At 44.7% G+C, this 26,839-nt stretch overlaps 2 protein-coding genes across 2 annotated transcripts; one reads left to right on the forward strand and one right to left on the reverse strand.

The window, feature by feature from the left end:
• The first annotated feature begins 2,189 nt into the window (after nucleotides 1–2,189).
• LOC136450100 (uncharacterized protein At1g03900-like) lies at nucleotides 2,190–9,603 on the forward strand. Its single transcript, XM_066450386.1, has 8 exons — nucleotides 2,190–2,510; nucleotides 2,669–2,700; nucleotides 3,851–3,951; nucleotides 4,027–4,099; nucleotides 4,246–4,277; nucleotides 4,817–4,907; nucleotides 5,566–5,677; nucleotides 9,088–9,603. Exons 1-8 carry the CDS (start codon nucleotides 2,418–2,420, stop codon nucleotides 9,415–9,417), a joined length of 864 nt encoding a protein of 287 aa, XP_066306483.1. The 5' UTR covers nucleotides 2,190–2,417; the 3' UTR covers nucleotides 9,418–9,603.
• A 311-nt stretch (nucleotides 9,604–9,914) lies between these two features.
• LOC136450099 (ubiquitin-like modifier-activating enzyme atg7) lies at nucleotides 9,915–17,610 on the reverse strand. The gene is made up of 20 exons (XM_066450385.1): nucleotides 17,371–17,610; nucleotides 15,552–15,748; nucleotides 15,284–15,475; nucleotides 15,140–15,194; nucleotides 14,935–15,029; nucleotides 14,612–14,801; nucleotides 14,414–14,531; nucleotides 14,186–14,327; nucleotides 13,935–14,084; nucleotides 13,668–13,856; nucleotides 13,280–13,462; nucleotides 13,114–13,205; nucleotides 12,801–12,948; nucleotides 12,501–12,722; nucleotides 12,157–12,306; nucleotides 11,872–12,060; nucleotides 11,615–11,797; nucleotides 11,412–11,527; nucleotides 11,135–11,282; nucleotides 9,915–10,445 (listed from the first exon to the last, which is right to left on the reverse strand). Exons 1-20 carry the CDS (start codon nucleotides 17,513–17,515, stop codon nucleotides 10,278–10,280), a joined length of 3,072 nt encoding a protein of 1,023 aa, XP_066306482.1. The 5' UTR covers nucleotides 17,516–17,610; the 3' UTR covers nucleotides 9,915–10,277.
• Between the last annotated feature and the right edge of the window lie 9,229 nt (nucleotides 17,611–26,839).

Consider the following 26,839-nt stretch of genomic DNA (forward strand, 5'->3'; position numbering starts at 1 on the left):
GTCACTTAGCTTTCCACTAAGAAATCGAAGGGTGATACAAACTTTCCAAGGCTCTTCCACAAGATGGAAGCTCTTGGGCAACGTCTAGCCGGCTAGGGGCAAAGCCCTAAGAGTAAAAGACGCAAACACAACCGGCTTGACGAAGAAATCAAGTGCTCAAGCTTTCCAAAGTGATGCTCTCACTTAATCTACTCTCCTTTTACTCAAAAAATAAGGGAATCAAAGATTGGAGCAAAGGAGGAAGGAGAGGGGTGCTTTGGTTGCTTGGGAGTTATTCAGCACGAAGTGAGTCAACTATAAAATGAGTCCCTAACTGTTAGAAGTGAAGAGAGGAGTATTTATACTCCAAGTGAAAATCCAACCGTTCAGATCTACGTCGGGAGTCCCGACGCAGATCCCGGGACTTCCGATGAAAGCAGAAAATACTATTCCTAAAGGGTCAGAAGTCCACGGGTGAAAGTCAGTGTCGGAACTCCCGGCAAACGTCGGGACTTCCGACGAGTACAGTTAATCATACAGCCAGCACTGCTGAGGCCGGGACTCCCGGCTTGGGTCAGGTCAGTGTCGGAACTCCCGGCGAACATCGGGACTTCCGACGTGCACAGACAGTGAGCAGTCAGAAGCACAGGCGCCGAGACTCCTGGCTTAGGTCGGGACTTCCGACTGTCGAGACTTCCGACACCAAAAGTCACAAAAAATTATTCTATGTGGTCGTGAAGTGCTAGAGTGACACTCTTTTGATTTTATTTAAATGCTTGAGCACTCTATTTTCCTCAGACCAACTAAACTTGCATCCCTCTTTATAGTGCGGCGGATCCTAAACTCAAAAACAAAATTAAAACCTTTGGAGATCGTTTTGAATTCGTCCGCCTTTACAACTTCAAGAATTGAGGGATACCATTTCATCTTTATCAACTCTTTGAATCTTTCATGGGACTAATAGCTGCAACATATCTCATTAAGATCACATTAGTCCCTAATTTAGATGTCATCAATACACCAAAACCTACATAGGGGGCAAATGCACTTTCAACAGGGAAAAAAGAAGACTCGGCTCTCTCAAAGGACCTTCTATACCTTCAGTATTTTTCTTTTTCTCCGATCTATCAGCCTGTTCGCTTGCTCATAAACGATCGTAAATTTCCAGCCGGGAACAGTGTTTTTCTCTCATACCAAACCAGCCAGCAGTAAATAATCCACGATACGATACGGCCTCCCGAACAGGCTGTATAACCCCTGCTCCCCCTTTGTCTATGAAAGGGAGGGCAAGGCCCCCCACCAAAGGGACCAACCTTTGACGGATCAGTTCAACATACACAACACATCACATATACAGCTGAGCAGCGACCGAGCTCTTGGCATCCTTTCGACCATTCCATCAAAGACCTGGGACCTTTCGCTCTCTCAACCGTTTGTACCCCTACTACGAACCTTTTTCGGCACTATAACACGAGTAGCTGCAGACTGGACGTAGGGACATTCAGCCTGAACCAGTATAAATCTTGTATCCTTTAGTGCACCATCCGGATCTAACGCGCAACAATCATAAATTTACTAGCCAGTGTTTGTTCGAAACACCGATAGTATTATTCCCTTGGACACTGAAAGAATCAATTCCTGGAGCAAAAAAAATTGTCCACTAATAAGTAGATTTCTGGAGGACGATGGTGGGCCCATTTAATACTCCTCGGCCTTGTTTAGATTGTAAATTTTTGCAATTTGGATACTGTAGCATGTTTCATTTGTATTTGATAAACTTTGTCCGATCATGGACTAACTAGGCTCAAAAGATTCGTCTCGTGATTTACAACCAAACTGTGCAATTAGTTTTTTTTTTACCTATATTTAATGCTCTATGCATGCGTCCAAAAATTGATACGATGAAGAGAGAATGAAAAAACTTAGAATTTTGAGGCAATCTAAACAAGGCCCTAGTATTTTCATCATATTTACTGCTGCACCCCCCTTGGTCAATTCTGCTGAATGATGTGACCAGCACGTAACACAAACACTGATTAGTGTGCAACTTAATGGTGACATTCAAAATAATCAAAGATAATATGATCATTTGGCAGCTATATTAATTTGTCTGAAACTTGCTATTTATTAGGGTCGGAGTGAGTAATTACTAATTACTAAAGCGCAAGCACGACTGCACAGTGCCCGGGCGGGCCCCTCATCTGACTAACTAAACCGCTTGCCGTCGCGAGCCCAACCCCGCACCGTTTCTTCTCCGAATCTCCGCTGCTCCGTCTCCTCTGGTTCGACGACCTGACTCACTGCTCCGCCACGCCGCGTTCTGATCCGGCCCTGAGCCTTTCCCGATCCCGCCCGGTTCCCTGCACCGCTCGGCACGATCCGCACCCGCTCCACGACCGGTCCGCCGCTGAGCTCCCGGCGCTTCTGCGGCCGGCGCCATGGCGACCGGCGGGGGCACCGAGCAGGCGCCGGCGGAGGCCGAGCCGCTGGAGCTCGTGCTGTTCCAGGTCGCTGAGTGCTACGTCTACCTGGTTCGCCCCCTTGCCCTGCCTCCGACACTTTCTATTTCATTCATGGATAGTTGTAGTGGAGTAGTATCCTGTGCTCTGCCCATGCCAGCACTCCTCTGCAGGTTTGGGCGGCAAAGTTCGTCTGAAGCGTGCTAATTAGGTTGTGGGTTTATGCGCAGATACCTCCGAGGAAGACGGCTGCCTCCTACAGGTGCACTTCTTGTCTCACCAAGGGTGTGGTAGTCGACTCGGTAGGATCTGGAATGCAATTCTTTATGCCTGGAATGCAGACACAGTTAGGAGTGGCTGTCAGTGCTATGTGCTAGTTTTCGATCTTAATAATATAAGACTTTGACTTGGCTAAGGGCTGTCACAGAAATTTAGGCATTTTCATGTTAAAATTAATCCAGAAAAATAATAACAAATTTGTGATGACAAATATGTGCACGTGTGTGATTTTACTACTGCTCAGATTAGTAGCAAATATGTTCATAAACAACATACTGATCATAGCGAAAATGAGATTGAATTTAACCAATTTGAGAATAGAGATGTACCCTGCGGAGGGACCCATGTTTAAAGCACCGGTGGCCACTCATGGTGAGTTGCTCGAAGTCACGGACCACGGTCGGTGCAGGAAGATGTACGTAGTGCAGTCCCTCGGACGTCCACCAGGAAGTAGATGATCCGAGGAAGAAGAAGAAGACGTACGTAGTGCAGTCCCTCGAACATTCACCGGGAAGTAGATGATCCGAGGAAGAAGAAGACGTCGGCAGTCACCAGGAAGAAGCGAGCAGTCGCGAAGACGCTCCCCAAAAACCTGATCGCCCGCACACCCGAGCAGATGCCACAGAACTCTCCCTGCGCGCAGAGGATCGGGACGGGGAAACTTAGAAGGCAACACAGTAGTGAGAAGTGGAAAACACTAATTGACTATCTTAGGATTTTCCAAACTAGGAACTTCCAATGATAGTTCTATTGTTGTTATATCTTTTTCCAGGAGGATTGATACATATATATATATATAGGGAGGAGAACTCCCTACCTCCACATCAACTAGCAATATGGTACTAATTGACGTTGCACCTTCCACCTCTACTCATGGACTTAAACAATAAAGCCCATTAAGGAACACATATATTGGGCCTTTGAGATTTATTAGAATTTCTTCATATGGATTTAGGGAATTTTATCCATATAAATTCTAACACGTTTCACCTATGCTTAGTTGCTTCCCACATTTGCTCAGAGACCATTGGAGTGGTTCATTTCATGATTGTGCTCATTCCTTCCTGATTCAGTACAAGTTGGGACCAATTTGTTCCATGGAAATAACTGATTAAACTCGTGGTAAAATCCAGGGCGGATGAGTGGAATGTCAACAAATGGGCATGGGAAGGGGCGCTTAAGGTTGCCAGCAAGGGAGAGGAATGCATCATCAAACTGGAAGATAAGAACACGGGTATTATAGTTTTTAGTGCTTTTGGCCAATTTCCTTTTTCTTCATCACAACATTGATTCAGTGAATGTGTTTCAGGGGAGCTTTACGCCAGGGCATTTCTCAGAGAGGGTGAACCACATCCCGTGGAACCTGTAATTGATAGCAGCAGGTCTGTATCTAGCGCTGCCACAAAATATAATCCAATCTTATAATTAACTATGTGCCTTTGTATTTTCCACTGTCCATAAGAAAACTACTTGAAGATTATAAGCAGAGCCTGACATGATTCTTGCTGCTTGAATATTTTTCTTGCAGATATTTTGTACTACGCGTTGAAGAGAATATAGGTGATGACTGTCTTTCTATTGTTTTCTTGAACACACAGAGAGCTCTGCCATTTCATTAATATAGAAGAAAAAAGTTTGTTAGTTCACAGGCCCTAACTGTCCATTAATAACATTAACAATACGGCATATGTACCATGGCATAGTATAAACGACTCACTTAGGGATTACCTAAAGAAATCTGAACGCAATACTCAGAGATTTATTGCTTCAGCTCTATACCATAAGGATCCTTCATTTGTCACAGCTTAAAAAACCTTGTTTGGTTCAGGAGACACTCCATTGATAAAACTAGACCAATCCTAAAAGGAATAGGTGGCTTTATTATATTAGTATTAAGAAGAAAATAAGAACTCAAATTTGCCTTAATGAGTTCTTGAACCTTAGGTGTTGTGGCCTTGTGGGCGTACATCCACACCCTCAGCCAGCTGAGCTAGGTCTTGAGGATCATAGCACTTGGTGCTTAATGTTGAATTGATGTGGCTACTTCTGTCTCATGTTGGGTAATATATTAGCATAACAAATCTTATCGTCAACTTCAGGTGGGCGTCAGCGTCATGCTTTCATAGGTTTAGGCTTCCGGGAAAGACCTGAAGCATATGACTTCCAAGCTGCTCTACATGATCATATGAAGTATCCTTCTGTTCATTAGAAACATGTTATGAACCATGTAATTTTCTTTTCCTGGGCGATTCCTCAATGACTAGGAGTTCTATGTGTGGAATTCTGGCCCCGTTCGCGTGCCCTTAAACCTGACTTAATCCGCTTCTTTTTTCATCCGGAGTAGTGTTTTCTCTCACAAATTTCTCCAGATTCATCCAGATTCCTCCAGATTCCTCCAAAATTCCTCGGCCCCGTTCGCTTGGAGGAATTTTGGATGAATCTGGAGGAATTTGGATGAATCTGGAGGAATTTGTGAGAGAAAACACTGCTCCGGATGAAAAAAGAAGCGGATTAAGCCGGGTTTAAGGGCACGCGAACGGGGCCAGAATTCCACACATAGAACTCCTATGGCGCCATTGACCTTTGATTTTCGATTAGCAACTGTACATTATAGATTGTTGCCTGTTACCTTTCAACATTTGATTATTTGATCTTCTTCCCATGCATTCAGATCTTAGTTTATTTGGCAATCATGTTTTAATGTGAATTCTATGAAATATTTCTATATTTTTCACAAGGAATTCAGTTCATTTTCTGCGATAATCATTTTGTGATTATGCTTCCAGTATCTTCTTTATATGATGCACTAGTTTTCTCTATGATTTGTTCTTCTCTTACATTATCAAAGATATTTAAACAAGAAGAAGGCTGCTGAAGAGATGGTTCAGCATTATGAGAAGCAATCATCAGTGGATTACAGCCTCAAAGAAGGGGAGACATTGGTTCTTCAGCTTAAAAATGTAAGTTTCCATCTAAAAGTTTTCTGGAAGAAAATGACATCACATCTGTCAAGGACCTCCGGTCCTCGGATAGCTGGACCTCGGCTACGTAATTCGTAGCCGCGATCCGTCTTCTCCGGCGAGGTTTTCCCCTCCGCCGCAGGCTTGGTTTTGTTGAGAGAGAGAGAGAGTTTAGGAGATAATAACTTGCTTAATCTCAAGTGTCACACCCTTACAAGATAAGTAGGCCGGCGGCCTAACAAACTTGGCAACAACCATTTGGAAATAAACTAATTTAGAAATAAACTCTCCTAAAATCAAGGCCATGCAAATCTAGCCACTTTCACCGGCCCTGCCTTCCTCCTGCGCGCTGCTCGCGCCTGCTGCGGATGCCCGGGCCGCGGCTCTCCTGATATCTCGGGCCCGCCGGCGACGTGCATATGTATGGCCCCACATGACATCTCCCCCCCCCTCGAGATCCAGCTCGTCCTCGAGCTGAAACGTTGGATACTTGCTGCGGAAATCATCGAGATCCTCCCAGGTAGCCGAGGAAGCCGGTTCACCGCGCCAGTGAACCAAGACCTGACGGACACCGCGCGCCAAGCGAGCTTGCTCGACCCGTGCCGGCTCTGGGACCACCACGCCATGGTGGATGTCTGGTAGTGGTGGTGGAGCGGATGGAGGCGTGCCGACGAACTTCTTGAGGGTGCTCACATGAAACACGTCATGGATGCGAGCTTGCGGGGGTAGCTCGAGGCGCACGGCGACGTCGTTGATGAGTTGCACCACACGGTAGGGCCCCAGGTAGCGAGCTTTGAGCTTGCCTGTCGTAGATTGGGGCAGAGAGGACGGGGCGCGCTGACGAAGACGAAGAAGCGCCCAGTCACCCACTGTATATGAAACCGGCCGGTGACGCTTGTCGTAGTGGAGCTTCTGCGCTGCCTGCGCTTGTTCTAGCCGGTGACGGACGTCGGAGAGGAAGGCCTCACGCGCCTCCATGTCCCGAGCGACTGCCGCGACCCACGTCTCGCCAGGCTCATGAGCGGATGGTGGGCGGGTCCCGGCCATACACCACGCGGAACGGCGTCTCGTGCAGGGACGACTGGTAGGCGGTGTTGTAGATGTACTCGGCCCACGGCAGCCAGCGGAGCCATTGACGGGGACGATCGCCGGTGATGCAGCGCAGGTACATGACGATGACGCGGTTCGCGGCCTCCGTCTGCCCATCGGTCTGGGGATGGAAAGCGGATGACATGCGCTGCTTGGTCCCGATGAGACGCATGAGCTCGCGCCAGAACGTTGAGGTGAACACCGGGTCGCGGTCGGACACCATGGACTGCGGCACGCCGTGAAGGCGTACAATGTCGGTGAAGAACGCCTGTGCCACGGACTCGGCGGTGTATGGATGAGTGAGGGCAATGAAGTGGCAGTACTTGCTGAAGCGATCGACGACGGAGAGGATCACCGACTTCCCGTTAACACGGGGCAGCGCTTCGATGAAGTCGAGCCCAATATCCGCCCAGACGACTGTGGGGATGGGCAGCGGCATGAGGAGCCCTGCCGGATTGAGGTGCCCCGACTTGTACCATTGACAAGTGACGCACACTCGTACAAAGTCCTGCACAAGACGACGCATGTTTGGAAAATGAAAGTCACGTCGAAGGCGGTGTAGAGTACGCTGGACGCCCTCATGGCCGTCGTCATGGACCGTCGAGATGATCTCCTGCAGGAGAGGGGAGGACGGTGGTATGTAGAGGCGCCCATCGTAGAGCACCATGCCGTCTGCCACGGTCCAGGGAGCCGCGCGTGACCCAGCACGGACTTCGTCGTGGATGGCCACCAGCGCGGGGTCGAGGGCCTAAGCGTGGCGAAGCCGGCCGATGAAGTCGAAGCGGGGCGCTGAGATCGCACGGAGACCGCCCGTGCCTTCCTCGTCGTCGCGGCGTGAAAGCGCGTCCGCCACCGTATTGGACGCCCCCGACTTGTACTCGACGGTGAAGTCGAAGCCGAGTAACTTCCCGACCCAGTGGTGCTGCGGAATGGTGGCGAGATGCTGGTCGAGAAGATACTTGAGACTGTAGTGGTCCGTCTTCACAAGGAAACGCCGTCCCCACAGGTACGGCCTCCAGTGCCTCACCGCGAGGACCAGGCCGATGAGCTCCCGCTCATACGTGGCGAGGGAGCGATGCCAGGGCGCCACGGGCCGGCTGAAGTACGCGATCGGATGGCCCTCCTGTAGCAGTACAGCCCCAAAGCCATACGTAGAAGCGTCGCACTCGACGAGGAAGGGCTTGGTGAAGTCCGGCAAGGCCAAGACCGGAGCTGAAGTCACGGCCGCCTTGAGTGCGCTGAAGGCTGTCTCGGCGTCGGGATTCCACGCGAACCTCTCTTTTTTGAGGAGGGCCGTGAAGAGGGCCGCGATGGCGCCGTAGTTGTGTACGAATTTCCTGTAGTAGCCGGCCAACCCGAGGAAGCCGCGCACCGCGCGCGCCGAGCGGGGACGTGGCCAATCATGGATGGCCTGGACCTTGGCGCTCTGATACCAGGTTGTCAAGGACCTCCAGTCCTCGGATAGCTGGACCTCGGCTACGTAATTGGTAGCCGCGATCCGTCTTCTCCGGCGAGGTTTTCCCCTCCGCCGCAGGCTTGGTTTTGTTGAGAGAGAGAGAGAGTTTAGGAGATAATAACTTGCTTAATCTCAAGTGTCACACCCTTACAAGATAAGTAGGTCGGCGGCCTAACAAACTTGGCAACAACCATTTGGAAATAAACTAATTTAGAAATAAACTCTCCTAAAATCAAGGCCATGCAAATCTAGCCACTTTCACCGGCCCTGCCTTCCTCCTGCGCGCTGCTCGCGCCTGCTGCGGATGCCCGGGCCGCGGCTCTCCTGATATCTCGGGCCCGCCGGCGACGTGCATATGTATGGCCCCACATGACACATCCTGTTGACGAGAGATTGTCTTCTAAGGTCTGCAGAGCTAGAATATTGGATGTGGTGCCGCATTAGGTGGATATGTTCATTGGATAGATTGCAATAAACTTTTAGATCATGGGATCCTTGTCAAATCTGTGTCTAAGAAAAACATGGTCAATATATGACGTGTTTATCTAGAATATTTTCATGTAATTCCGTTTACGCATAGTTCCCATTAGATCTCTCTTATTTAAGCAACGCATGCTTGCATATCCATAGATATTTAAATTGAGGCTTTGAGCTACTCTTGCATAGGAACGTGAAAAAAAAATTGAGTGCTCCTGTACTGCATTGAAGGGTATTTGCAGTGATGTGCCAAATTTTGTGTAAATAAAGCGTTTATTCATAATTTTTGTAACATGTGCATGCATCCCTTTTCATTCAACTTTTATATCTACATTTGTCTTTGTGTAATTGTTTCCTGAGTGTTTGGCTTTTCTTTTATTCTGTGCAGAAAGAAACTGGCACCAAGACAAAATCGGCATTTTTTGAGCAAGGCCTAAACAAGCTCTCAGTGAACGAAAAGACAGACACCAAGGAGATCCCCGTCTCCCTTAAACTCCCACCACCACCTTCGCCTGTCTCTCCAACGGATTCTGGAGTCGCTGCTTCGCCTTTCAAAGCAGAATTTCCTCCCCAAGAGCAACCAGCTGCTGAACCCATGAGCAGAACCAGCGCTCTCCCTTCCAAAGGTGAACCTGCTCCGGAGCTACCAGCTGCTGCAGAGAAGATGGAGCAAGAAACCGTGGACGACGACTTCGGGGACTTCCAGGCTGCTGGGTGATATCATGTATCTTGTACATACAGAATGCTACTGAGACCACATTTTCATTTTTGGTTTATCTTCTTTCAATCAGTTGTGACTTCTGCTGGCACTCTCCCTGTATAGAGAGCTTCCATCTCAGCCTATATACAAATACATGGACAAACGTTGTACCTTTTGTTTTGACGTAACATGTCAGATTTTGTATTCGGGCCACAGAGATACAAAAATTCGCAGATCAACAGGGGTAGCAAGGAGGGCGAGAGGGGGCAAGAGGATGCCCCTTGTGAGGAGAGAGGAGGAAGAAAGGAAGAGGGGCTACCGCCCATGTCCCCGTAGACATGGAGGAAGAAAAAGCAAGAGGATGCCCCATGTCTCCGTTACTCCGTAGACAAGGAAGGAGGGAAGATAGAAAGCAAGAGGGGCTACCGCCCATGTCTCCGTAGACAAGAAGGAAGGAGGAAGAGAGAAAGCAAGAGGATGCCACATGTCTCCGTAGACAAGGAGGGAGGAGGAAGAGAGAAAGCAAGAGGGGCTACCTCCGGTCTTATGTAAGCAAGGCGAGCGTTACACCTTCAGTTATCAATACATACATCTCCAACTCTCAGAACCAACACCGAGCCAAGCAGAAATAAACATCGAACCAACTGAACTGACATCGAGCCAAACAGAAAATAAGCAGTATTTGGCTAGACTCTTTTTTGTGCGTTACAAGTATATAAAAGCTAGCAACGTGGCTGGATGTCAGAATTGTTTATAGGGTGGTTGCTTGATTGCTTCGCATTGTTGAGACGAGTCAATCCATGATTATGTCATCTCGCCATCTCTTGTATCAAATCGTAGGAAATGATATTTACAGTAGTCAAAACCATTGTAATATATCAGACCTCGACGAAATCGTCTTCGTCAGTTTCATCTACCCACTCGACCTGTGAGTAAGATGTGGATTTCATCAAGTCCGTGAGGCCGGTTAGGTCTTCCAAATAAGTTGGTTCATTGATCACTTGCATCACAAAATCCATTCCTCTCCTCCGATATTCAGACAATACCTGTGATGTTTTTGCATGTAATCAAATAAGAGATCGGTAGCATAGCTGTCAGCAAACTTTAGTATCGTTTGCATTGTTGGAACTGGAAAAGGATGAAACTCACACGACAACAAACTCAGGCACTCCCAGAACTAAAACCGAAGCAACGCCAACACACGAGAGCAGACATATTTGTGGCTGGCGACGCATGCCTTTTCTCTGTATTCTCAGTTAAAAAGCAACAACCATGCTGCGTACTTGGCTCATATGCCAGCTTACGTGCGCAAGGGAGCATGTATCAATTGCCCTGATCTATGCACACGCACGCACACTCCGCACCAGCGTACACCGCAATGACACGGTCCACTCACGTCCCCTGATCAAACCACACCTCATAACGTGCCCAACTAACCATGCAGCAGCTAACTACTTGCTGCCAACTAAGCATGCAAGCAGCTAAATACTTGCTACACTAAGCTTTTCAAATTTCAATAATGCCCCGGCCATTAGCTAGACGAGCTGCACACACGCTTCTGACTAGCACCAGCAAACAAGCTAACTTGTACATGCAACGAACATGAAGAGACTCTAAACTTACAAGACACAGATCCACTACTAACTCATATTTACTCATGCAGAGACTCTAAAACTTGCACAAGTCGCTGCAAGTGCTAACATGCATGTTGTGCAAGAGAAGAAAGTTTACATACCGCATTGGAACATGCCGTGCAATTACTCGAGGAATAGCCCAGCAGGGTTAATAAGTTGTACTGCAATATTGATCCACGCATCTGGTGAGGTAATATACCATGCTGATTACCACTGCTTGTACCAGCAATCTCTCCTGGAGCATGTATCCTGCAACAGGTAGAAGTCTTTATCAGACTCCTTACTTTTTTTTCACTGGATGCAGTTAGCATCTTCCTTGGAAATGATAACACATGAAGTCATAGTATCGTTCCAGCTTCCTGGTGCCCAGTTGCTTACCCATCTGGATGATGTAACATTCTTGTGAAAAGGTCTGCGGCATGTCCAGATGCAATAGAGGCCAACCCAGGTCGTGTCACTGTACATTGTTGATCCAGTGTCCGATTGGATACTGACTGCATCAAACATAATGACATGATTGTAGTAGGTAACATATATATTAAAAGCAAAACAAGTATGATTTCCAAAGCATGGAACATTACATCAACAGGAGCAATGACGTCATTGCAGAAATAACACCCCAGCCTTTGATGCCCAAGGGCATCCTCTGTGGACAGCATATCTGTGGCAGTGGCCACATTGGAAGCTTCACAGCTTATGCCAGGACCAGACCCATGTCGCATGACAAGGTAACTATCATACCCTAATGCTGCAGTAATAGCAATCTGCAGTGCAGAGGGGCATTAGCATATAACACATTCCAAGGTCTACATTATTCAAGGATTCCTAGAGGATTCACCTTGTTTTCATTAGTGCAGAGGAGAGTTGGAAGCCACCTACTTTCTCTTGTGTCGGTCAACAAGAAGATAGCATCGTGAGAAGCCACTAATTCCTTAAGGCACTCGCAATCTTGGAGCACACCAGCTTCTTCACCCAGAGACACAGGATGCCCAGGCATAGGTATTTCCATTTTAATGCCTTGTGCATCCTACATGAGCGCATGGCACATATTCATTAAGATGAGAAAACAGTAAAAGAAAAAAGGAAGTAGTATAGCTTTAAGGGCGATGAAGTGAAGACTCACCACTGAAGGACATCTCTCTACTAGATGCCTAAGTATTGCCGTTGCTTTTGGAGCACCACGGTCATCAGAAGTATAGAGTGATTGTCTTGCTAAATTTGACACAACTACACGACCACTATCAACTATTGTTAGCTTCCGTACACCACAGTCCTGCAAAGTTGGTTTCCACCAGAGTGTATGAGTAGATGTTGTATTTTAACATAAAAGTAACATCATTCGCATTGTCTCAACATAGCAGGTCCCAAGCCCTAGTAAAGGAGGAGGGTTGTGATAGGCGTGGCGAGCCATCGTTAAATCTAGCCATTCTAATGGAGAATGGAGATTCGCAATACCGAGTCACTGACCATAAGAATGCGAGCAACATCACATCCAAGAGTTCCAGCACCCAATAGTAGACATCGGACATCAGAAATCTTGTCTGAATTTACAGAGATGCTGGCTGGTATTTTAGGACAAGTATCTGGCCTTTTCAAATCAGAAATGCCTGTAAAATCTTTCAGATATGTTGGATAGTTGATGGCCTGCATGACAAAATCCAATCCTCTTCTTCTATACTCTGACAATACCTGGAATGTTTAGCACGGAGTAACATTAGAAACCATAAAATTGTGAGAATGTAATGTCATGAGGTAGAATTTACTTACAGCAACAGAACATGCAGTACAATTGACCGAGGAATTGCTCAGCTCCATAGATAAACCACACTTTGGGAGTGATCCCCGTAGCTGATGCGGCAATAGACCAAGCTGATGTTCTGTTTCCATACCAGCAGTATCGCCTGGAGCATGTATCCTGCAAAAGGGTATGATACTTATGGCACCACATGGTGGACTGAATTTTTTTTTTTCAAACTTCCCTACTGATTAGCTTACTCAGGTCCGTAAAAAAGACTAATATTCACTATCAATGCTACACAAACATAAGTTGGACTCAGCAATAATCTTTAAGGCATCTTACTCGTCAGGGTGATGTAGCATCCTAGCAAAGAGCTCCACTGTTTTGCCAGATGCAACTGAGGTAAGTCCAGGTAGTGTTTCATAAGGAATTGGCTGCAAAAGAATAAAACTGAACATCAAGGGCCAATAATAAAGTATAAAACAGAAACAACAGGAGACACATGTACCTTAATAAGGGAAGCAGCATCATTGCAGAAACAACAGCCCAATCTTTGATTACCAGGAGCACCTTCTGTGGACAAATTTTCTATCTGAGTAATCACTTCATCTGTACCCCCACTTGTTCCAGGTCCAGCACCATGTCGTATGACAAGGTAACTGTCACATCCTAATACTGCACTAATAGCAATCTGCAGTGGAAGTATAACATATCATTAGTAAATAGCAGCACTATACACAATGAAAAAGTAGAGGTTAACAGTAATTTTTGTAACTAAGACGTGTGGTTAATTTATCTGGATTCCCTCCTCCAGCCATAGGCTAAGTACTTAGACATTGCTGTACAAGAACAGCTGAAAAGGTCCTTAGCCAATGGATACTGTGTTCAAGCTTTACCTTGTTTCCACTTGCACAGAGAAGAGTTGGAAGCCACCTGCTCTCCGATGTGTCAGTTAACAAGAAGACTGCATCATTGGCAGCCACTAATGTCTGCAGATGCTTGCAGTCATCAAGCACACTTGCCATTTTGCTGGAAGAAACAGGATGCCCAGGCACCGGTATTTCCATTTGGATGCCTTCAACCTCCTGCATGACAGCAATCACCATCAGTTATCCACATCAGAAATTCGAAAGCATATGTTTCAAGGAAAAGACTGTCCTCACCACTGCAGAACATCTTTCTTTTAGATGTGGAACTATTGCAGTTACTCTTGGAACTCCACAGTCCTTATCTATGTAGAGTGATTGCTTGACAAGGTCAGACGTCGCAACACTACTACTATCAACAACTGTTAGTTTCCGTACACCCCAGGTCTGAAAAAAGAAATGGTTGCCACCATAAATTAGAAGCAGGATATAATGACATATAATCTGTTAGATTTATTACAAATAGGAATCTAGTACCAAGCACTAACCATAAGAAGGCGAGCAACTTCACATCCAAGAGTTCCAGCACCCAAGAGAAGAACTCGAACATGAGATAACTTGTCTATATTCACAGGAAAGTGGCGCCACCCCATAAGCTTTAAGTGCATCAATTGTTTTTCTTCATCCTGACTGTGCATGAAATAAACAATCAAGATAGTTTTTTATGCACCGTTGATTATATCGAAACTCAAAGGCAAAATATACAATAAAACCACCTTGCTGGATTCATTGATTGAAGATTTATTTCTTTTGGTTTCATTTCTTTTGTTCCCTTCCCTGGGTTTACTCCTTCCCATCCAATAGCATCAGGTAGAAAATCAGGGTCATCACAACCTGTAGTAACAGCCAGTGTTACAAATGGACAAATCATAGATGAAAATGCAGAATGACATTTAAATCCACTATATTTATACCACAAGGTGATGGAAATGATGCTTCACCAATGAGGGACTGTTCCAGATCAGGGTTCCCTTTATATTCACGGTAGCAGAAAAACTGGACTTTCTCAATCTTCCATCGGATACTCAGAAAGGCAACATAGTTTCTAATAACCCAACCAGGGCAATCTGAGCGACACCCATGATCATAAAATCCAAATAGTAGCTGCAACAGCAAAGCAATTAATTTACTTCACACAAAGAATGTACATGAAGAAGGGTAAAAAAACAGATACTCTTCTAAAGGATTTATCAAACTTCAGGTAGTATAGAAGATCAAATGGATGACATAAACATACCTTTTGATAGTTCCCCTGGCAAGCTTTCCAGTCCTTAAGTTGTCTTATAGAGACAGAGGAATCTGAGGATATACTGACCAGAAAGAATGGAATGACTGCAGAGATGTTAATCCATTGCAATAATGAAATAGAAAATCAGATCACATAAGAAATTAATAATATGATGTCAAGCATATGCATTTGCTGTTAGGCATGGTTCTCAAACCTGTTGTTTCACTAGAAGCGCGCCACTTTTGCAATGATGTATACATGGATGCTGCCTGCAGGAACAAATCAACAGATTTCAGAACCAACTGAGAGCATCAAATAAGGATGCTAGTGTTGAATACTAGGTGCACATGAACATGACCTCTTCCTTAGTGAGCACTTTTGAGGCAGGTTGCAGGCTGAGCAGGGTCATTCTTGAGTTGAAAACCAATGACGGGAATGCAACATTGTAATAGACCTTCCAATTCTTCAAATCGGCAAATGATGTCACAAGGAACCTAAGTAGAACAGAAGGATCCTCTTCTACTTTACCAGACACAATGTCAAGCAAGATCTGGGCCCACACACAAATTAGAACCAGACAAGTAAAAGAAATGCATAAACAATAGCAAATTCCATGTCAACCATACCTTCTTTGCTTCTGCTTTCAGAAGCTGTTCTCTATCTAGGTTTTGGAATCCCCTCATGTTATTAGTGTTTATGAGGGTCCCTGGGACTGGACAATTGTTTCTGTCGCCAACAGAATTGTGAGATGGTGGCACCAATGATCCGGACCGTAGGTTGAAGAAGCTTGCCATCGGGCGACGCTGGCACGGAGTATAATAACCTGATATTTCAAAAGAATGTCTAGTTCATCCATAGATCTCTAGTCTAGCTCTCTGTCAATAAAATTAAGCAAAAAAAACACAAAACTGAAATTCTCTGTTGGGAATTTCTTCCGGTGAAACCAGTGGCGGAGCCAAGGACCGGCCACCCTGGGCCAGTGCCCGGGCTCCTTTGCTGCTGGCCAGGTGCCCAAAAGCTGCCATGCTGCGCATCACCACGCTGCCAACCCCAGGCTCCTGAGTTTGCACTTTGCAGCAAAAAAATGCAAATAGTAGAGGGATGGAGGCTTTGCCTAGCATGTAGATTTCAGTTTTCTTATATGCATGGATTAAATTGGATGGATGATTTACGACCGTGCACTAATAAATGCATATTTCTTGTGATTTTGATTTAGGAATGATGTGTTTTTTTGGTTGATACAAGGAACCATCCTGACCATATGGAACACTTTCACCAGTGAGTTTGATCCTAACAAAAAATCCCATGTAATTCATCTATTTATATTCCATTCTCTAAGTCGCTATGAAGTTATGTACTGATTCCTAGTTTAGTTTGAAATTATTGCGGTCGTCCAATTTGGCTTGTATGTTATTATTATACATTATATGCGTTGATTCTCACAATTAGGGGATGTTTGGATCCTGTGACTAAAATTTAGGAGGTGTCACGTGAGGATGTCGTATGGGGTGTTCGGATACTAATAAAAAAAACAAATTACAGAATCCGTCAGTACTCCACGAGAAGAATTTATTAAGCCTAATTAATCTATCATTAGCATATGTTTACTGTAGCACCACATTGTCAAATCATGGACTAATTAGGCTTAAAAGATTCGCCTTGCAAATTAGTCGCAAACTGTGCAATTAGTTTCGTAATTAATCTATATTTAATACTCCGTGCATATGTCCAAACATCCGATGGGACAGGGTGTTTGGTTCTTTAGTCGCTTCTAAAATTCATGTCACATCGAATGTTTAGATACTAATAAGGAGCATTAAATATAGATTAATTACAAAACCAATTACATAGATGGAGGCTAATTTGCGAGACGATTTTTTTAAGCCTAATTAATCTGTCATTAGCACATGTTTACTATAGCACCACGTTGTCAAATCATGGACTAATTAGGCTTAAAAGATTCGTCTCGTAAATTAGGCGCAAGTTGTGCAATTAGTTTCATAATTAGTCTATATTTAATACTCCATGCATGTGTACAAACATTCGATGTGACGGGAATTTTATGAGGCACTGCAGAACCAAACTGGGCCTTAGTATGGTGTTGTATCACGCCCAGGCTCCATAAAGTTTCTGGCTCCGCCACTCGATGAAACTCAACAGTTCATCATTGGAGTCAATTGCATGTTAAAACTAGACACAGACACACAGTAGACCGCAAAGAGTAATTAGCAACCACACTCCGGCGAACAGCCAACTTCCGGCGAACCCACTCAACAACCAAACAAACTTGGATCGTGACCGGCAAGCAACTAAGGCGGGTTGGGCTCTAGGGAAGTCCGGAAGCGGGGCGCGGAAATGCATGGGATCAGCGTTCGTTCCCTGCCCTAAATTGCGAATTCTACGAACAAACAGCGAAGAGAGGGGGTTGTGGGCGAGCGAGCGAACCGGTGATTGGGATGGGGGAGTCGTCGGTGCCGAGGACGTCGAGCTTGAGGCGGCGGAGCGCGTCCCAGAACCCCTCCTCCACTAAGCTCTGGATGCGCTGAACCATCAGGTCCCGTGGGAAGCCCACCGCACCGGCACCCGCCATACCTCTCGTCTTCCGTCTTCCCCCCGCCGGCACGGCGAGCGGCACTGCACTTTGTTTTTACTTTTTTTTTTCCAGTTTGGCCCCTGGTTCCGAGGAAGAATAATAATATCCTTAGTTTGGACTTGGACGTTGCTTTGGCGTGCATACAACTCGAAAACGTTTCGTGGAGTCGTAAAAGACCACGAAGAGCCCGTGGGGAGTGTCATACTCCTACAAGTCATCGTGATACAAATCATTACTGCGCTGCTAAGGAATTTGGTAAATAATTTTCACCTATAAAAAATGATCACCATTTCACCAACAGTTAAATTTGTACTCTAGCCATATAGTGAGCATACGAGGAACAAATTCAGATGTTTTGTAAGTTAGGCTAGTTCAATTGGAATGCAGATTTTGGGGTGTAAACGGATCAAATGCGGTCACCTACGAATATGAATATGATTTAGATTTGGTTACAGATATTTCAGCTAAGATATAATTGGATATGGAAATATTGTCTACAGAGCGTTCGTCTCGTCCGGATGCTTCTTCCTAGGCCTATAGACCAGCCCAATAGACCTCCCACGTCTGTCCGCCCTGTTGCTCTTGTCGCCTGCCCCACTACTCCAGCTCCGTGCGACGTCGACAGTAGCTGCCAGCGTAAGGAGAAGTGTTGGGCCCTGGCGCAAAAGCCTCCAGCCTCGCCTCCTGCTACGATTGCGGCGCCCCGATGCAGACTACGGAGGAGGTCGTACCAGGATACGATGCATGTTGTAAGTATACATTTCAGATGTTTCTGATGTTTTAAATGTACGTCGCATATGTTTTATAAAAATATTGTAAAAGTATATTGGGATGTTGCGGATCTTACAAAAGGACGCTCCAATGTAGACGGTGGAGGAGGCATATACCGCTCGCCTGCTCTGACCGTTAGGTACTAATAGGACGATAATTTCTCAAGCACTGGCAAACAAATACAAGATCCGCATTTCTACTGATTACTCAAGTCAAGAGCCGATCCAAAATACAAGATGAGCCCCGAGCCTGGGTGCAAGACATCAGGACGGATGCATAACTCTAGAATTTTTTCTCAACATCCAACTCATATGGTCACTTAACCTCTAGAAAACTCAAGCTTAAACATTGTGTGCGTACAATACTTAGGGCCTGTTCGGCTGGTATTAAAGCCGGTTGATAAGCCAGTTTTAACTAATTTATTGTGAAAGAAAAATATTGGTTCAAGCGAACGGACCCTTAGAATCCAGAAATCAATCTTCCTGCTACTTATCGTACTAGTTGTTACACTATGGACTAAATAGAAAGAAAAAAGGTACACTTTGGACAGCAAAATGCACCCACATATAACTCTACTGGTAGCATTGTACTTCTAGCAAAGTACTCTCTCCATCCCAAATTATAAATCATTCCAAAAATCTTTGAGAGTCAAAGCATCTCAAGTTTGACTAAAATTATAGAAAAAAATTACAAAGATTTATGATATCAAATCGATATACTATGAAAATATAATTAACGAAGAATCTAATGATACTTAGTTGGTCTCATAAATGTTATTATCTTATTATATCAATTTAGTCAAACTTGAAATGTTTTAACTCTCTAAGATTTTGAAATGATTTATAATTTAGGATGGAGGGAGTATCGTACATCAGGATTCTTTACAGTAGCGCTAGCGCTTTGGAATTAGAAATTATCATTCTATTAGAGTGCTTGATGCTATTATGAGAAGGACACTACTTCCGAGGATGGGGTATCACGAGGGCTTGACTGACATACAGCTATGACTACTGAACTATTTGATACAGCAGACTGTGTTTGACATTTGGGATCTCCTTCTATCAGAGATGAAGGATACTATTGCAGAGGAGTTTAGGGGTCACAGGCAGCTACCATATGCTCACTGGATTACAATCTTAATCCACAGGACAGTTACTGTGAGGCCACCTGAGATGCTGACAGAGTATAGTGGTGCTACTACAGAGTTTCCTACATACAACATGACTCAGATGATTCGTCATAGTGCAGTGAGGACTCCTAGCCAGCCGCGCCGTCGTCTAGAGGTGCCAGAGACTGCAGCCCAGCAGGATGAGACTATTAGGGGCATAGCAGCTACTGAGAAGGAGCAGTTAGATGCTCATCAGGAGGGGATGGTCGAGAGCAACCCCAGTGACAGCTCAGATGAGGACTACCGCGATATCCCTCAGATGCCTCCATGATGACATGACCATGAAGCGGGTAGTTCTAGTTCAGCTCCACCTACACCACAGACAGATCCCGCTCTACTTGCCATACTTGAGTGGATGAGGCAGAATCAGGCTCGCTAGGCTCAGAAGACCACTACTACTTTTGCATAGTTCTAGACTAGGCAGGATGAGTTCCAATGATAGCAGTAGGCAATCTAGCAGCAGCAGGCTATACAGCAGCAGCAGTAGGCCATGCATCAGCAGCAGCTTCTCATGCAACAACAGTTACTTGGGTTTATGCAGAATGTTGTGACAGCTATTGGGGCTCCACCGCCACAGCCTTCGCCCCAACTTGGTCAGCCTGCCACCACTTCTATGACTCCAGCTTTATAGCCCAATGGGCTTCAGAGTCAGGGACCACCAGCACCACAGTTTCCTTCACCTACAGAGCTTCCAGTGGTTTGCTTCGCCAGTGCCAGCCTCGCAGTTCACTCCTCTTCATACGGGCTTTACTCCGCCTCAGAGTTCGTTAGTGCTCACTCCAGTTTCTAGGAGCCTTGGTGCTTCATTCAGTGAGTTGACAGGGCAGCCTACTCCACTAGAGCTACATGTCTCAGGTCCTTCTAAAGTTGCATCTATTATCGGGACTATAAAGACGCTCCCTTTGTCTGTTGCATCATTCGAGCAGGCAGCGCTAGTTATAGATCTGACCCAGACCGCTTCAGCATCGCTTCCAGCTATAGAGGGTCAGACAGCTCAGAGCTCAAGATCAGATGATGATGGCACACAGTTCCAGCTCGCTCCTCGCACCTCAGCGCCCGACTCGTTCGCAACAGCTCCGTTGACCGACCCTTAGGTTTTGGTGTTTGATGCCAAAGGGGAGAGGGATCGAGTATGTTAAACTTAGGGGAAGCGACTTATCTAGGGGGAGCTTAGTTTATCTATTCTATTTAGTTTTTATGTGTGATACACTATTATGCATTCATGTGTTTACTTTTATGCATCAAACTATATTTATGTGATAGTGATATCTACGTGATCGTGATATTTGACATGTGTGCTCTCTACTTTGAATCTTTTATATATCATATCACTTGTGTTATGCTCATTTGCTTTGCTTCCGTGTTTAACTCCGATGCAAATGAGCTTTATTACTTGTACTCATGCTTATTTTATACCTTTGGAGTACATTATGTTGGCTTGGGTCATATAAGCTTCCCTAACTCTTTTGTTCTTATTGACAAAAGCTTATATGATCCAAGCATGTTAAAAACCTTAACTATTTGATATACTCGAGGTGGTATTGTCATCAATCACCAAAAAGGGGGAGATTGAAAGCATCTAGGCCCCTAGTTGGGTTTCGGTGATTAATGACAATACGTGATTACTGTGACTAACATGTATTTTGCAGAAGCAATTAAGTTAGGTCATGGTAATAGAGATCGATTGGGATATCATGGTGGTCATGCCCCTACGATGGAAATCATTTCAGTTTTCAAAGGATGGACGATAAGGTTAAAGATGGACTAGTTCTTAGTGTCGATTGTAGTTGAAGAGACACTTAGAGTAGTTTAGGACTTTGTTTTTTCCTTTGGTCGTACTATTAAGGGGGGTATGGATGGGTAGCTTGACCTAGGTGAGTCTAGTGAGTTAGGTGTGGTGTATACTTGCTAAATCTAGCACTAGGTAGCTCCTAAAAGGCTCTTAGATCCATTGGAGCAAACTTTATTCACATATGATCGAGAGTTGAAAGTGAATGGAGGGTAAAATACTGACCGGGCGCTAGCACAGAGTCTGGTCAGTTCATTTGATCAAGGTGAAATCATCTGGTGCGACCGGACGCTGAGAGGTGAAGCGACCGAACGCTGAGTCCTAGTGTCCGATCGACTCCGGTAAGGTTCCAGAGAGGGAAAATCACAACCGGACACGTTCGATTAGTGTTGACCAAACGCTGTCCAGCGTCCGGTCACAACTTAAACACTGGAGTTCAGGGAGAACTGATTGGAGCGCCCGGTCACCCCACAGAGGCACATAACGGTTCGTTTTTCAGCCATGGTTATAAATACTTCCTCCATTCGTGTGTGGGGGTACTTTTGCTCATTCGAACAGCTGAGAAACACCTTTGAGAGTGTCAAGAAGAGCAAGGTCCTAGTGAGGTGATTGAGATTTGAGAATCCCAAAGAGAGCCCTCATTAGTGAAAGCAAGAGTAGCAAAGTGTGCATCCACCCTTCTTATTAGGCTTATCGTGGTCAAGTGAGAGTTCATGCTTGTTACTTGATGAGGACATGGCACCTTCGGATATGAACAATGATTATAAGGTGCGCTCATTCCTATATTTGCATAGTGGTTTTGGTTATAATTCACTTGGTTCCACATGTATATGTCACTATTTGATTGTAGGTTCAAATGTGTTTCATAATGGAAGTTCATCAAAGTTGAACTTTTGGTTCATCGGCAGCCCGACAATGCCTCATTGGGAAGGCCGTAACTCATCCATCTAGAGTGCGATCAAGGTCAATGAGCACTTGATGGAAAGCTTGTTTGATAAGCTTTCAAATAGATCTGGTCTCATCTCAATATCACATTGGCAAGGCCTCCAAATCACCAATATATTCTGTCACTATTTTTGGCAGGAGCTACACTGTTGCCATGGGCTTGTTAGACATCCTTGGGACCTAGGTCCAAGTTGGAGCACGCCCCAAGAAGATGAAGAACACCTAAGAGATGGCCTTGGACGTCCTCCTCCTTGGCCACCACCTTAGGAGGCCAGCAAGGACGTCCAAGCCAAGCCAGAGGCCCAGTCCAATCTGAGTTCGAGTCTGCCTCGGCCATCAGGACCAGTCTACAATAAAACGGACGCCTAGGACGCATTCGAACTCCGTTTTCGATGATCCACATATGGATGGAAAGCTAATTTGATAAGGAAACCAATCCAAGTGGTTTCACATCAAAAACTCTTCGGAATCAATAGAAATAGTCGAAACAAGTCAGCGTTCAGAATCTGCCAGGGTGCTGCGATACCTACTTTTGGTCCGTTGGACCGTGTATCGTGTTTGGGCCCATTAGGGGGCGCGTCCAGGGTAGGCGATGACCCTAAGACCTTTATAATCATACACCACCGCCATCATTAGGTTTTGGGTTTTGCTTAGATTATTCTGTCAAGAAACAGTTTTGCCATTCTTCGGTTTGTGAGACCCCAACTCGTGAGATTAATCATTCATCTGCAATTTGGTTGCTTTCTTTCTTGTTCTTGCTTGTGTTCTTCATTGTGCAGGTAGGGATTAGCCTTCTTGGCGAGGTCAACCTAGTCCGTGATTTGGTTGATAACCAGAGGAGATGTGGTGCTAAGATTGCAGGGTTCGATCTTTTGATCTGAAGCCGGATCGGTGTGTCATTGTCCGCCACAACGATAGTTACCATCACCTGATGGAAGATCAGGATCCCCGTCTCCATTATTACTCTTGGTGATCGCCATCACCTAGACGACTTGGTGGTGATTGAGAGCTTGGTGATCATCCGACGGAGCTTGTGGATGACCTAACTCTAGTTGTGAGCGGTTGTGAGTGATTCACCGCGATGGAGTGTCAAAGAATCAACCCGTAGAGAGCACTTAATCCTTGCACGGATCAAGGGGGAGCTGCACCCTTGCGTGGGTGCTCCAACGAGGACTAGTGGGGAGTGGCAACTCTCTGATACCTCAGCAAAATATCACCGCGTTCCTCTTTCTCTCTTTACTTTGTGCATTTACTTTGAGCAATTCAATTCTTGTTATTTACATTCATAGAATTGCTATGCTAGAGTAGAATTAGAACATAGGTTGCTAAAATTTTATATGGTAGATCAATAGAAACATTTTCTGGGCACAAGGGGTTAATTGGGCTAACCATAGGATTTAATTATTGCAAAGAAATTTCGTATTAGCCCAATTCACCCCCCTCTTGGGCATCTTGATCCTTTCAATTGGTATTGGAGCCTCGTGCTCACATATTTAGGCTTAACCGCCTAGAGAAAGATGTCTCATGGGGATAGACCTCCTCCTATCTTTGAGGGGGATGGTTTTCTATATTGGAAAATCCGCGTGGAGGCGTATATAGAAGCTCTAGATGTTGAAATACTTAGAGCCGCCTCACAAGGCTTCCCAAAACCTCGGGATGCTACACACCTACGAGGCGATGAGGTGAATTACAAAAAATGGAATGCAAAGGCTCGAAACATCATCTTTAGAGGCCTTTACAAAGATGTGTTCAACTGGGTAAGGAACCACAAAGACGCCCATGCACTATGGTCGGATGTTTATGCGCTCCATGAGGGAACAAAGAGCGAGCGTGAGGAACGCTATCATCTTGTCATAAAAAAGCTAAATTCTTTTGAGATGCTTCCTAAAGAATATGCTAATGAAATGTACTCACGCTTGAATGTTCTTGTAGAGGAAGTCAATGGGCTTAGACTCACTCAAATGCAACCATCCGATGTTATAAGAAAGATCTTGAGTGTCCTCCACATTGACAAATATGGGCATATTGTGACTGTGCTTCATCAAGGTGATCTTTCCATCGCTACACCGACATAAATCTTAGGAAAGATCAATGCTCATGAGATGTACATGCACATCACACCTCAAGATGACTCATCCTCTAACAAGAAGAAAGACAAGGACTTAGCATTCAAAGCTAGCCAAGAGAAGGGCAAAGTAAGGCTTGAGTATGAGAGCTCAAGTGATGATGAAGTTGATGATGCTAGTCTTGCTCTTATGGTGAAAAGAACCACCAAGATACTAAAGAAACTTAACAAGAGTGGCATCAAGTTCGATGGCAAGAAGAAGTTCTTCACAAGCTCTAGAAGGAAGCCAATCTCCGAGATGAATTGCTATAATTATGGAGAACTTGGTCATCTAGCACACCAATGCACCTAGCCCAAGAAAGATAAGTTCAAGAACAAGTACAAGGGCAAGAAAGATGACTCAAGCAATGAAGAAGAAGATGAGAAGAAGAAAAACAAGCCATACAAGAAGAGAGATGGCAAGAAGAAGGACTTCCACAAGAAGAAGAAAAGTGGAAAGGCATACATCATCGGTGATTGGCTCATGGACATTGATTCATCAAGTTGCTCATCCGATGATGATAGTGATAATGAGAAGGTGGCCGCTATTGTGATTGACTCTTCATCATCTTCACCGCCACCACTGTCATCATCCTCTATACACCTATGCCTTATGGCCAAGGGTGATCGCAAGGTATCAAATGATGATAGTAGTGGTGATGAACATGCTAGCAATGATGATAGTGATAGTGATGATGATGAATATGAATCACCTTCTTATGATGATCTTATTAAATTGCTAAATCAATACACAAAGATCATAAGAAAGAGTAGAGCTAAGAATGAAAAATTAGAAGCTAAGAATGATTCTCTTTTAGCTAAATGTGATGTAGCTAAAAAGGCTAGTGTTGAGCTTAGAGATGCAAATGATGATATATCATCCAAACTCAAGGAGCTCAAATCTTCTAAGAAAGAGCTTAAAGATAAACATGATAAACTTGAGAGGATACACAATGAGCTCATCACTAGCCCTAACAAGCTAAAAGAAGAATATACTACTCTTAAGATTAATTGTGATAATCTTGTCATTGTTCAAGAATTTCTATCCAATGAGCCACATGATGCTACTAATAATGTTGTTAAGATTGATATAGCTACATCATGTGATGATTTGATCTTTGAGAGCATTGAGCAAAGTTCTAGTAGCAAGGGCAAGTAAGTGGTTGAGGCCGATGATTATGATGAGTTTGTCAAGCTCAAAAATGACAATGAAAAGCTCAAGAAAGATCTTGAAGAGATCAAAAGCCACAACACTATTGTGCTAGAAACTCTCGATCATGATAGCGATTTGACTCTTGAGAATGAGAAGCTCAAAGAAGAGAACAAGAAGCTCAAGGAAGAGAAAAATAATGATGCTCTCAAGGAAGAGAACAAGAAACTCAAGTTTGAGAAAGAGCATCTCAAGATTGGATTGAGCAAGTTCACAAAAGGCAAGCATCTTCAAAGTGAGCTACTAATGAACACCATCATAAAGATGGATAGAAGTGGCATTGGGTACATGGCAAACAAAGAGAAGAAGGCTCAAGATCAACAACAACACAAGTCAAAGCCAAAGTCAAAGAGATGTTTTGAGTGTGGACAAGAAGGCCACTTTGCCCATGAGTACCAAACTCCACCACCACAACCCTTGCCCAAGCATGCTAGACCTTTTGCTTTCAATACCCATTACATGCTTAGAAAGGATTCTAGTGGGAAGATGAAAGTCATGTTCTTAGGACCTCCCAATAAGAATAGGCTTAAGAAAATTTGGGTAGCAAAGTCACTTGTTGAGAAGGTGAAGGGCCCTCAACAAGTTTGGGTTCCTAAAGCTTGATCTTTTGTGTGTAGGTGAACTACAAGACCGGTGGAAGTCATTGGATTATTGATAGTGGTTGCACACAACATATGACCGGTGATCCTCGTATGTTCACCTCACTAGATGAAGAAGTAGATGGACAAGAAAGAATTACATTTGGAGATAATTCAAAGGGCAAGGTTAAAGGATTGGGCAAAGTGGCAATATCAAATTATCATTCTATCTCAAATGTGCTATATGTTGCTTCATTGAGCTTTAACTTGCTATCAGTTGGATAATTGTGTGATCTTGGCTTTCGATGCTTGTTCACCGAGAAGGAAGTTGTTGTATCTAAGAAGGATGATGATCAAGTGATATTCAAAGGATTTAAATACAACAACCTATATCTAATGGACTTCACCTCCAAAGATGCTAACTTGAAGACTTGCTTATTCACCAAAACAACACTTGGGTGGCTATGGCATAGAAGACTTGCTCATGTTGGGATGAGCTTACTTAAGAAGCTAATGAAGAATGATTTGGTGAGAGGGTTGAAGGATGTGAAGTTTGAGAAGGACAAGCTTTGTAGTGCATGTCAAGCCGGCAAGCAAGTTGCAAATACTCATCCAACAAAAGCTTTCATGTCAACCACAAGAGTGCTAGAACTCCTTCACATGGACTTATTTGGATCAACAACATACAAGAGTTTGGGAGAAAATCTTTATTGTCTTATGATTGTTGATGACTATTCAAGATACATATGGGTATTC

This window comes from Miscanthus floridulus, chromosome 5 (genome assembly GCF_019320115.1).
Source record: "Miscanthus floridulus cultivar M001 chromosome 5, ASM1932011v1, whole genome shotgun sequence".
Lineage (NCBI taxonomy): Eukaryota > Viridiplantae > Streptophyta > Magnoliopsida > Poales > Poaceae > Miscanthus > Miscanthus floridulus.